This window comes from Dipteris shenzhenensis, chromosome 4 (genome assembly GCF_047967505.1).
Source record: "Dipteris shenzhenensis isolate YYH24624 ecotype China chromosome 4, Dip_SZ_1.0, whole genome shotgun sequence".
NCBI lineage: Eukaryota > Viridiplantae > Streptophyta > Polypodiopsida > Gleicheniales > Dipteridaceae > Dipteris > Dipteris shenzhenensis.
The window spans coordinates 13640420-13653237 of NC_141599.1; the positions used below are offsets into that span (position 1 = coordinate 13640420).

Genomic DNA, 12818 nt, shown 5'->3' on the forward strand with positions numbered 1-12818 from the left:
GAGATAGATCACACACAGTGCAGAGGTTGACTAAAGCGCACACAATGGAGGTCTAGCCTATCTCGGCTCTACTCAGAGGGGACCGTCAAAGTAGAGGTGTCACTCTCGATATCGTCTATCGAAAACAGATATCACGAAGGCCAATAGTGAGAGACTACCCAGCAGAGACATATACCAGATCTCTTCACATCCCACCAGAGGGCTGCCATGGCATCAGGATCATAGATGATAGTCGATCACATGTCCTACGATCTCAGCATTCTGAGCTTTAGGTTTTGAGTACGAGTTCTTGAGTTTACTACTCAGCAAGGGCCGTAGCAAGCCCTTTGCCTCAGCCCATAGTGGCTTATATGAGTTACTTTTCTTTATTGTACCTTGTCCCATATGCCCGCAAGGCCTCCCAGAGATGCTAATCTCTCTCTCTCTCTCTCTCTCTCTCTCTCACACACACACACACACACACAGAGTTAGCATTCATGCTTCTGTACCCAGTAACTAATATGGGCATAGTAAGCGAGCGAGTAATGTGAGCTTTTTGCCATTACACATTACTCAGGCAACTTTTTTCCAGAAAACAATACAAGGCAACTTATGCATGGCATTCCCTAATTAATGTTGAAACATTTGAAGTATGTTAGCAATTGCAGACTTGAACTAAAAATTGCAGATTCAAAATTCATCCTAGCTTGTTTTCAGCAACAAAACCGCCTTCTTCCAATCACGATCGCACTCACCTTCATCCTTCTCTGAGAAGTTTTTCCATCGTTCTTGCAAGACATTTCAAATAAAAATATAAGTGTATAGTTGCTGCATGAAAGCCATCACAACCCTAGAGATTATTGACAGCATTGCAATGTGCCAGCTTCTTGCTCCGACACATAACCCATCGTCCTTTGACATCTCCAATTCAACTATGTGAACCTTTCTCTCCTGCATTTTTAAGTAAAGGTCTTCTAGCTTTGCATATCTGGTCTTGTGTCGCATGTCTTAATCCCCCACCTCAAAAGTATGCATGCTGTCCTGGCTCTTTCCATGCTCCTCGTTTCATCCTCATGGCCTCAACTTCTCAACCTCATGCACGTCAGCATCTGCATAGATGTTAGACATCAAGACATAAGCTGTAGCGTTCTTTTCACCCAATCGCACTGCATGTTCAAAGGCCTGTCTTCCAAGCTTCACATTACCCCATGTTTGACAAGCACCGAGCACAGAATGCCAGATGGCAAGATCAGGTTGGACAGGCACCTTCTCCACCATCGCTACCACCTCATCTAATCGGCTTGCACGGCCAAGCAGATCAACTATGCAAGTATGGTGTTCAATAGTTGGAGTGATGGCATAGTCTTTACTCATGGCTTCAAAGTATTTCTGGCCTTTGTCCACGAGACCTGCATGACTGCAGACAGAGAGAACAATAACAAATGTGACACTGTTTGGCTTTATGCCTTCTCCCCTCATTCTCTCAAGCATGTGGAAAACAATTTCATTTTCACCTACCTGGGCATATCCTGCAATTAGGGCATTCCATGAGACTACATCTCGGAATGGAAGCTTGTCAAACAATTCCTGTGCGTTTGCAAGTGAGCCACATTTGGCATACATATCAACCAAGGCACTGCCAACAAACGGATCTTTTTCCAACCCCTGTCTTGCAATCTTAGCATATATTTCTTGGCCCTTGTCTCCTCCTACGTTGCCACAAGCCTTCAGGATACAAACAAACGTGACAGCATCCGGAGAGAGACCCTCCGATTGCATCTGTTGGAGACAGTCCAGTGCATCCTCGCCAAGCCCATGTTCAGCATATCCTGCAATTAGCGCATTCCATGAGACTATATTTCGAACTGCAAGATTGTCAAACACTTCCAATGCTTTAGCAAATAACCCACATTTGGCATACATGTCAACCAAAGAGCTTCCAACAAAAGGATCTCCTTCCAACCCCTTTCTGGCTATCTCAGAGTGTATTTCTTGGCCCTTGTCCCAGGCTAGTACACTGCCACAAGCCTTCAAACTACAGACAAATGTGATAACATCCGGAGAGATACCCTCCAGTTGCATCTGTTGGAAACAATTCAGTGCTTCCTCACCAAGCCTCTGTTCAGCATAACCTATGATTAGTGCATTCCACGAGACAACATCTCGAACCAGAAGCTTGTCAAATGCTTCATGTGCTTTTGCAAGCGATCCACATTTTGCATACATATCGACTAAGGTGTTGCCAACAAAAGAATCTCTTTCCAACCCCTTTCTTGCAATCTCTTTGTGTATTTCCTGGCCCTTGTCAATGGCTCCTATGCTGCCACAAGCTTTCAAGATGCAAACAAACGTAACAGCACCTGGAGAGACACCCTCCAGTTTCATCAGTTCGAAACACTTTAGCACTTCTTCACCAAGCCCGTGTTCTGCGTATCCTGCTATTAGTGCATTCCATGAGACTACATCTCGAAATGGAAGCTTGCCAAACACTTCCTGTGCTTTTGCAAGCAAGCCACATTTGCCATACATATCGATCAAGGTGTTGCCAACCGAAGGATCTCTTTCCAAACCCTTTTTGGCAATCTCAGCATGTATGTATTGGCCGGTGTCTGTGGCTCCTACGCTGGTACAAGCTCTCAAGCTGCACAAAAATGTGATAACATTTGGAGACATGCTCTCTACCTGCATCTGTTTGAAACAGTTCAGCCCTTCCTCACCAAGACCGTGTTCAACATATCCTGCAATTAGCGCATTCCACAAGACTACATCTCGAACCAGAATCTTCTCAAACACTTCCCGTGCTTTCACAAGCAAGCCACATTTGGCATACATATCGACCAAAGTGCTGCCAACAAAAGGATCTCTTTCCAACCCCCTTCTGGCAACCTCAGCATGTATGTCTTGGCCCTTGTCTATGGCTCCTAAGCTGCCACAAGCTTTCAAGCTGCAGACAAATGTGACAACATCGGGAGACACACCCTCCAGTTGCATTTTCTGGAACTGGTCCAGCGCTTCCTTACTGAGCCCATTTTGGGTATACCCTGAGATCAGTGCATTCCAGGATATTACACTGTGAACTGGAAGCTTATCAAAGACCTCCAGTGCTTTTGCAAGCAAGCCACATTTGGCATACATATCGACCACAGTGTTGCCGAGAAAAGGATCACTTTCCAAACCCCTTCTGGCAAACTCGGCGTGTATTTCTCGGCCTCTTTCCCCATTCTTAAGCCGAGCACAAGCCTTCAAAAGGGCTACAAACGTATACTTGCTAGGATGCACATAATTACTTTGCATTTTCTGGTACAAATTGAGGGCCTGTTCTGATTCCCCACATTCGATATACTTCATGATGAGAGAAGTCCAGGAATACTCCTTCGGATCAACCAACCTGTTAAACACCTGCAGAGCATCGCACATGCTTCCACATTCCACCAGCATTGGGACAAGGTGGTTCCCCAGAGACCTATGAGTTTCCAGCCCAATTATGCACACATAGACATGCAAGCGCTTGGCATACACTCGATTCTTCTCTTTTCTGCACTTCTGCAGGATGCATATAAGGTTTTCCACCGACGGCAGCTGAGGATTCCGTTCCAAAGAAGTGATTGCTTCCTCGAAGCTCAGCATTTCCCAGCCACAATTGTCTCACAGTCCGTGTGTATTGAATGCCTTCACCTGTACTCCAGACTTAAGGTCATCCTTGCAATGGCGGATACTGTACCAGGCCACGGTCTTCACAATTTGACCTGGCGTGGCCAGTAGATAATTTGAGCCCATGATTCCTGACTTCTTTTTCTCGAGTGTGTAGGTAACCCGATCTGAATCGTACCAGTCGTTTCTCCATAGCAATTCCTTGGTAGTTTTATGCTTAACCTCTGGAGGCCTTGCTTTTCCCTGTTAAAACTCACGACAGACTTGTCAGACCAGCCAATACGAATGGGGTTTATACAGATTCGCCTGTGGGAATCGTTTTGTCGCACCTTCACGTTGCTCTTTGGGCTGTCCCACCAGAGGGAGCAATCCGCAAAATACTCTTGCCACAAGGACTCTATCCTTATTCTACCTGCGAAGCATGACCGATAATGAAAACCAATTGCCAATTTTGAGAAGTATGAGAGCATGAGACTGAAATTTGAGGTACCTGAACGGGAACTTTGTGAGGTATTTCGAGGTTTGAAGAAGGGAAAAGTGGCGTCCAGATGGAGTGTAGCGCGAGTGTGTCCCGATGGAGCATCGGGGGAAGCCAAGGGACCTGTCATCTCCAGTCTAGGCTTGAGAATGCTGAATCTTCTTCATGCAGGCTTGCATTTGGAATATTCAAATGCTCCAATAGGACATTTCAGATGAAGAGAAGCAACCACACCACACTTAACGCGTGTACTAGTGGTAGGCAGAGGGTCGCCAACCGTGGATCGACATGCACCTGTCTCTACGACCCACTCACGCACACCGTCACGCCACACCAACGCATGTAGTAGGCCTCTGGACTAGTAAGCCAGGGTTGACCAACATGATGTCATTCTGTTTTCATAGCAGTCTTTAGCCATATGACCCATTTTGCCACAGTAGTAGCATTCAGCATTGCTGTTTGCATTTTGGCCTCTCTGCCATCCACCACGACCTCTTTGGCTCCCCCTGCCTCAAGAGTTACCACGTCCTCCTCCATAGGACTGGTTTTGTTGAGTTTGCTGCATATTTTGTTTCTACCACGGCCTCCAAATCGGCCTTCTCTACCTCTGCCTCTACCTCTTCCAGCATTTGAGTAGAAGACAGTTTCTTTTGAAGTTCCTCCTGAAGAAGATGCACCACCATTTCTTTGCTCTTCAGAAATTAGAAGAGCAAACAACTCCTCAAAATCAGGAAATTTTTCACGGACAGTAATGGATGTCCAGAACTGTGCATAATCCTTTCCTAAACCATTAAAGGTTACAGAAACTAAATCATCATCTTCCACTGGTGACCCAATGGAAGCAAGTGCATCTGCAATTTTCTTCACCTTCATGTGGTAGTCATTGATGCTCATATTTTCTCTTTGCACATTGTGCAACTCCTGCTTGAGCTACATTTTCCTGGCTTGCGTATTTGTGCTGTACATTTTTGCCAAAGTATCCCATGCCTCCTTTAGCGTACTTGCATCCTGAATATGCACAATCATAGAGTCTGAAATACTAATAGACAGCCAGTACATAACTTTTTTGGCTCTCTCATGCCATCCTTTAAATGCCTACATTTCCTGTTGATTGGGAACATTAGGAAGAACTGGTTCTTCTTCATTTCCTGTAATGAACTCCCAATAGACTTTCCCCATAAGGAAGTTCATCATTCTAAACTTCCATGCTTGGAAGTTGTTCTTGTCAAGCTTTTCAGTGACAATCTATGAAAGAGAATCAGATGCCATTATAGAACACTGCAAAATATTCTGTCATTGCAAAAAACACAGCTTCTGCCTCACAAGGGCAAATTTGCAAAACTGACGAAAGTGGTATTTGACCACACAGTCACTTCCTAGTGACGATTTTTCATGCCCTGCCACCTCAACCTTGGGCCCTATGCACACCATAGTTTATTATACTATTGCCACATATACCAACACACATACATATTAATGCCTTTTTCCTTAGACAATTTTATCCATAACAGTTCTCCCCCCAGGCAGGGAATGCACAGCATTTCCATGCCTGGGTCCATCACGCACAAAGAAAGGCTTGAGGTAACGCTTGTTGATCACCTTCTTGCCATATGGTTCATGCAGCTCCTGAACTTGTACAGACCCATTGCTACATTCCTTGACGACTTTGTATGGACCAGCCCACAGTGGCAGAAACTTCTTATCCATTTGGTGGTCCAATCTGTTATCAAAGCATAGCACAACATCCCCCTCAGCAAAGTGTCTTTCCCATCCCTTGCGAATCTTAGCATCCAATCGGGCCTTTTGTCGATTCTTTTGGATCTTTGTTTGGTGTAGTGCAAGGCGTCGAGTTTCATTTAACTTCTCAAGTTATACCAATCTGGCCTCTACATGTTCATCTTCTGTCATCCTCTATTCCTGTGCCAATCTCAAGGCCGGAATCTCTATCTCTAGTGGTAAAACTGCCTCAATACCATACACCAACTCAAAAGGAGTGTGACCTGTAGATGTTTTATGAGTGATGTTGTAAGCCCACATGGCTTCAGTTCTGTTTGACCCATGGATGCTGGATAATAGATGCTAGAAGTGTGATGATCAATACCCATGCGATCCATGAGTAATTCCACTGCTTCATTTAAGAATGGACTCCCATGGTCAGAGACTATCTCCATGGGTGTCCCAAACCTTGTGCAGATACGTTCAAATATGAAATTTGAAACTGCCTTGCCATTTGCAGCAGAGAGGGCGATAGCTTCAGCCCACTTAGTGACATACTGAGTGGCTACCAAAAGATACTTCTTTTTGCGGGCAGTCATGGGCAAGGGCCCGACAAAATCTATTCCCCACTTCTGAAATGGATGAATGGACATCACTGGGTGATGTTGCCTAGGATGAAAATCCTTCCTACCAAAGAATTGACATGGTTCACAGGTTTTGCAATACAAAGTGACATCCTTAAGGTCGGCCAATAGTATCCAGCATGTAAAATCTTCTTAGCTGTATAGTCACTGGCATAGTGGCCTCCACAAAATCCATCATGATAATGCTTCAATACCTTAGGCACTTCATCTGCATCAATGGCCCGTCTTAGTACCCCATCCATGCCTTGACAGTACAACACCCCATCAAGGAGGGTGTAGCGCCTACTATCTCTGCAAATCTTCTTTCTCTCATAGCTAGTACTTTCTGAAGGAAAGGAGAAAGCAGTCAAAAACTTGTAGATACCACCATACCATGGATCCCCAACTTCTATGGCTACTACCAGGGTTACATCAAGGCACTCCTCTAAATCAATCAAAGCATTCTTCAAGTTGGAACAACCCCCTTTTACAATTTTGAAAGAAAAATCATATTCTTGTAGAACTGCCAACCATTTGGCCAACCGGCCCATGGGATTTGGTGATTGAAGAACCTGCTTTGCAAGACCAATGCCAGTGAGTATAAAGAAGGACTTTCCAGCCACATAATGCTTAAATTTCTCAATGCAAAACACCAAAGACAAGGCATGCTTGTCGGCCTCTGAATAGCGTCGCTCAGTGTCGAGAAATTGTTGAGAAGCAAATCGAACGGGATACATGAACCGATCCTCCCCTTGCTGGAGAAGAATACCTGCCAGAGTGTGCTCACCAAACCCAGGATTGATATAGAAGGTCTTTGACCAGTCTGGATTGCGTAGAATGGGTTCTGAAGCCAGAGCATTCTTGATTTGTGCAAACCCATGATCACAATCCTCATCCCAAGAGAAATCAACCCCATCTTTTAATAGCATAGTCATGGGTCGTGTCAAAGCAGCATATTGATCAATGAAGCGGCGATAGTATCCTGCTAGATTGACAAATGAGCATACCTGACGTTTGGTTGTAGGCGGGGAGAGCTTGAGGATGGCTTCTACCTTCTCTGGGTCAGGCTTGACGCCCTCGGATGAGACAACATGTCCCAATAACCTCCCTTGAGTGGCTCCAATGGTGCATTTCTCAGGGTTGAGACTGCCATTTGCATCATTGACCCTTTGGAAGGCCAATCTAACCTTCATGATGTGCTCCTTACGTGACGAGAATATACAGAAATCATCTAAAAACACCTCCAAGAAATCCCCCAAATAAGGAGCAAACACCATCTGCATAAATCTTTGAAAGGTAGCAGGAGCATTGGTGAGGCCAAATGGCATTACTTTGAATGCAAATGTCCCCCAGGGTGTGGCAAATGTGGTTTTAAGCACATCTTCCTCGGCAATTCTGATTTGATAAAACCCAGAGTAACCATCACAGAAAGTATACATCTCATGACCACTTACCTTCTCAAGAATGAGGTCTTGAAAGGGCAGAGGATGATGATCCCTCTTGGTGGCAGCATTAAGCTTCTTATAGTCGATGCAGACCCGCCACTTGTTGTTTTTCTTTGGGATGACTACCACTGGTGAAACCCATTCAGTATTGTGAACCGGAACAATAAACCTAGCCTCTACAAGCTTCTGCAACTCTGAGCGCAAAGCATCGGTCTGCAGGGGCCCTAATCTCTGATACTTCTGAGCCACAGGCTTCGCATCAGGCTTCAGCTCTATCTTGTGCTCTATGGCAGTCACATGGCGAAGGTGGTGGTAGCTAGTTGCAAAGAGGTCAGGGAAATCTTTGAACATTTCGAGAAACTCATCTTTCTCACTTGGAGTGAGGTCTGGAGAAAGCATTGATTCGAGCTGTTGAGGACTAGCTGTTATCTTTTCTGCAGGTGGTAGGGTCGGAGACACCCCCATCATGTAAACTTCCTCCTCTAAGAATTCCTCCCCCCCGTCTGATTCTTCCATGGACTCAGACACACTGAGGATGACAGAGTATCACTGTCATGCTCCTCTTCTTCTTCCGGTTCCATGGCACCAGGTTGCACTGGGATCTTCTCCTTCGAAGCACCAAAAGACATGTGTCCTGTCTTCCAATAGCTGATTGCATCACTCTTCCATGGTCTCCCGAGGATGGCTGGGTAACTTTTGCCTGTATCTTCAATGTCCACTACATAGAAATTGACAGTGGTGGTCAACCCATTGACACTGATGGGCAAATCCTCAATGACTCCCATGGTGGCGAGTCGTCGACCATCTGCTACCTTGATTCGAGTGGAGGAACGCCTTGTACATTTCAAATTCAATTTCTTCATGATTCGGGGCACCATGATATTACATGCAGCTCCCCCATCAACACACACATTTTTGACATGGCAATTATCTATGATGACATCTACTATATGTGGGTGCCGATCAATTTCTTCAGAGATAGAAGATACCTCTCGTACCTTTCCCTTTTTCTTGCTCTTCCTTGTTGAGAGACCTTGCTACAGCTCACGTCTCACCTTAGGGCTTAATGCTATTAGTTGAGGGAGTGTGATGCTCAAAGACCGATGAGCAAGGTCCTGAATGACCGAATAGTCCTCTTGCCCTGAGCTGATGGGAAAATCCGAGGGTGACCACTTACTCCTATGAGCCTTTTAGTCTTCTCTGTTGGTGGGTCTGCCATCTCAGCATCTGAGGGCTCTGAGAAGGACACCTTCTTCCTGGGGTGGCCTGGTCCACAGTTTGGAGAGGGGTCCGAGGTGGCACGACTTCTTTTCCCGATGTCAAGGATCTCTACATCAGAATCCTCAGTGCCCGACTCACTTAGAAGATTCACCCTTGGAATATTGGGGCATTCTGTGCGATAATGACCCTTCTGGTGGCACTCGTAGCATACAACATTAGCACGGTCTCTTGGAGGGCGGTTGGCTTGATTTCTGATGCCCACCATCTCAAGCCGAAGATCATTCAGGGCCTTGGCTAGGTCATTGACTCCAGGTTCTGTTGCAGGGGGGGCCTCTTTAGTTGGAGGGGCCACGGGAGTAGAGAGGAGGGGGGCTCATGGGCGAGGCTGGGGAAATCTTCGAGGCGAAGGGTGAGGATATATGCCTTGTTGAGGGTAAGCATCTAAGGGAGGACCATACATTTGAGGTGGAGGCGGTGGATACATCCCTGATGAGGGGTGGGGGTATGCCCCTGAGTTAGACTCCCCAAGTTGTTGTTGCAGGAATTGAGGGGGTTGCGGAGGGACAATCCACTTCTTTGAAGCGGGGTCAGACTGAAATTTATCAAACTTTTGAGCAATCTCATGTGCTAGCACCATAGTTTCTGGATTCTCCCATTTAAGTTTGAGGCGGAATTCATCACTCGCTCCTGCTACAAGGTAGCCCAGCACATGCTGAGTCATTCCAGCTCGAAATCCGGCATTGTCCTCCTGTGTGGCAATCAAACGGTCCAGGAGCATGGCCTCTCGATCCACATATCGACGTGCCATCTCACCTTCTGACTGCTTCAAGTTTGCCACCTACAGGTACACATTCTCTGACTCCTCTTCTTTGCCGAAATACTCAATCATCGCTGCTGTCAACCTTGGCTCGCTTTGGCGAACGTCTTTGGCTTGCTTCTCATACCACACTTGAGCCAAACCCTCTAGAAATGTGGGAAGAACCAATAGCCATTTGTCTTCAGTAAGAAAGTTGAGAGAAACACAACGGCGCTTGAAGGCCACAAGATACTCATTTGGATTTTCTTCCACCCGTCCACAAAACACAGGAATGTCAGCCATGCTTGGAAGATGGAAAAGAGAGGCTTATCTATGGACGAACAATAGTAAGAGGAAGCTTGAACTGAAAATCGGGTGAAGATACATCCACAAAGCACAAATAGGCAGGGTAGGGTGTGACTGGTGTAGTGTGAAATACTACACGACAAGAATCTTCAGCATAGAATAGCACATAGACAATCTTAAAAGGACCAACCCTCATGATATCACATCGATCTTTACAAGCGAGGGTTAGAGGCGCGGCATTGCATGAGGTTGTTCATCAAGGCAAACAAGAATGCCATGACAAATGTCAACAGTTGGAGAGCTTGCACATCACCTTCAGCTTCTTCCAGTTCTTGTAGTCGCCATGCTATTTCTTCAAGGGGTGTGCGGTTTGGCATCCTTCTTTTGAGCAATGTCCTTGAGAACCCTCCTGATGATCTTTCGAAGTCGGTGAACTCATATCAAGTATGCCCAACACTTAGTTTCATGATGACCACAACCTTTGCATTCCTTACAAATGATCACCCTCCTTCGTGGCTTGCGGCTTTGTTGGGGTGGCGCTTCCACTCGCGTCATGCGTGATTGAAGTACAAGCTTCACGTGCCAAGAAATCAGCAACAAGATTTCGAGCTCGAGGGATATGCTGAATTTTTACCTCTTCAAATTGGTTGCAAAGTTCCAATGCTTGTTGATGTTGTGGAACCAAGCCTTTGCTCCGCACCTTCCACCTTCCACTAACTTGTTCACACACTAGTTGAGAATCTCCTTGCACCTCCAATTGCTTGGCATGATGTTCTTGTGCCTTTTGTAGCCCAAAAATGAGCGCCGAGTACTCAGCTTGATTGCAAGTACTTGCGGGTGAAGACTTGCTGTAACAATACTCCTCACCACCCGGTGAAGTGAGCTTCACACCCACGCCAGCCGCCTTGGTCGAAGGTTTGTAAGCTCTATCAAATTAAAGAATCCAAGATGTCATCACACCAAGACTAAAATTCGGACATCCCAAGTTTCTCGGTAGTCCAAGATAGGTAGGAGGAGAGGGTGGGGAGAATTCAACACTTGAGCCAAACGTTCAGCACCAAAAAACTTGCAATCCTTTGTTGATAGTTTATCTTAAGACCAAAAAGAATTACAACTTGAAGCTCGAAATGAGGCACAAAAGGTTATTAGGTACAAATGGATTCCTTGGTCGAGACATTACCAACCATAGCCGAGGCCTAGAAACCTTTGTAGTGAGATGGTGAATAAACCATTCAGGATGAGCTTTTCCACAGGAATCAGCAAGCAGATGTGCCAAATCTCCCCCCAAGCTTGGGGAGCATCCCACCCTTCGATGAAGGACACCGTTTTAATTACCTCTGAAGCAGCAAGTAGTTCGATCACCGCACAATGAGTAGAAGTAAAATCAAAATCCTCCCAGCGTATCAGTAGTTCTTCACCATGAATCATCCACGGTGTATCATTCCACCCGTCATCTCCTTCAACAATGCACTGGACAATCAGCCGTTGAAGGTCGACATGAAGATCAAGGAAGACATCTTGTGCATTGGTAGCCGTAAGGTGCGGAGGACCAGGCACCAATTCCTTAAACGCATCGAGAAGTGACATAAATGTCCACCCTCCTCGTGTGGCGTGCGTCCGTGAAGTGAGCTTGGAGAAGTTTTGATTCGGCGATCTAGCAGGAGATGTGGGTTGAGCACATAAAATGAAGTATTTTTGCTTTTTATAGCAAGAGCAAACTCCCTACGGTTAGAGAGTTACAGTTCCCGCGATTTCAATATATGAACAAAAATCATTACATTTTTACCACTTCCAACTTGTTGGCCCAATGATAAGTCATTCTTTTGTGAAGGGGGAGGTCTTGGGTTCAAATCCTACTCTTTAATAAAAAGAGAGGAGAGGAGAGGAGAAGGAGAAGAGAAGGAGAAGGAGAAGAAGAGAGAGAAAGGGGCGTGGGATCTACTGTTACAGTTTTGCAGGGGCTCAGAAAACTGTCCGCGACCAGAAGCCGCAGCAGTCCAGAGAACTGTCGCGCAGGTGAACGCAGAAAACTATCCGCAACCAGAAGCTGCAGTAGTCCAGAGAACTGTTGCGTGTGCAAACACAGGAGATGCGCGAATCGAATGCACGCGCAGTAGCTTAGAAGGAGCACAGATGGTATAGTTTTGTAGATGCGACCAGCATGAGTAGAAGATTTGCCACTAGCCGTGGAGATTTGTATCCCAGCAGCCACACCAAATCTATTAGCCGGAAAAGAAATCGAGACCAGAGGCTAGAGGCTAAGCATGGCGACGCTCAAGGGCCATAGAGAAAAGGAGATCATGTGGGCGAACGGTTGTCATAGGAGGGAAAAAGGAATTAGAAGTGGAGGGAAGGAAGAGGGAGACTATGACACAAGGGGAAAAGGAGAGGGGGAAGAGAAGCATGTACATGATAGGAGGAGGAATGTAGAGATGGAGACATCAAGGGAAGAGAACCATACTTTATTTGAAAGAAGGGATGAGAGGGAAATATCAAAAATACTAGCTAGGTGGCTTTACAAGAATGAGCGTGTCTCATCAAGGAATAGCCCCTTCCTTTTATAGCCAAAAGAGGGGGTCTCTCCCCATTAATGTATCCTCCCA

The 12818-nt window shown here is 45.9% G+C and overlaps 2 protein-coding genes across 3 annotated transcripts; both read right to left on the reverse strand.

The window, feature by feature from the left end:
- Positions 1 to 668: 668 nt before the first annotated feature.
- Positions 669 to 3606, reverse strand: LOC147902486 (pentatricopeptide repeat-containing protein At3g09040, mitochondrial-like). Of its 2 annotated transcripts, none has more exons than XM_087373524.1 (2): positions 1185 to 3606; positions 669 to 1088 (listed from the first exon to the last, which is right to left on the reverse strand). In XM_087373524.1, the coding sequence occupies exons 1-2, from the start codon at positions 3604 to 3606 to the stop codon at positions 1051 to 1053; spliced, it is 2460 nt and encodes an 819-aa protein (XP_087229650.1). In that variant the 3' UTR covers positions 669 to 1050. The 2 variants fall into 2 exon arrangements, with proteins under 2 accessions (XP_087229650.1, XP_087229651.1); XM_087373525.1 differs by lacking the exon at positions 669 to 1088 and having other exon boundaries at positions 1219 to 1396; positions 1498 to 3606.
- Positions 3607 to 3624: 18 nt separating this feature from the next.
- On the reverse strand, positions 3625 to 4291 carry LOC147902487 (uncharacterized). The gene is made up of 3 exons (XM_087373526.1): positions 4121 to 4291; positions 3960 to 4042; positions 3625 to 3873 (listed from the first exon to the last, which is right to left on the reverse strand). Exons 1-3 carry the CDS (start codon positions 4236 to 4238, stop codon positions 3625 to 3627), a joined length of 450 nt encoding a protein of 149 aa, XP_087229652.1. The 5' UTR covers positions 4239 to 4291.
- Between the last annotated feature and the right edge of the window lie 8527 nt (positions 4292 to 12818).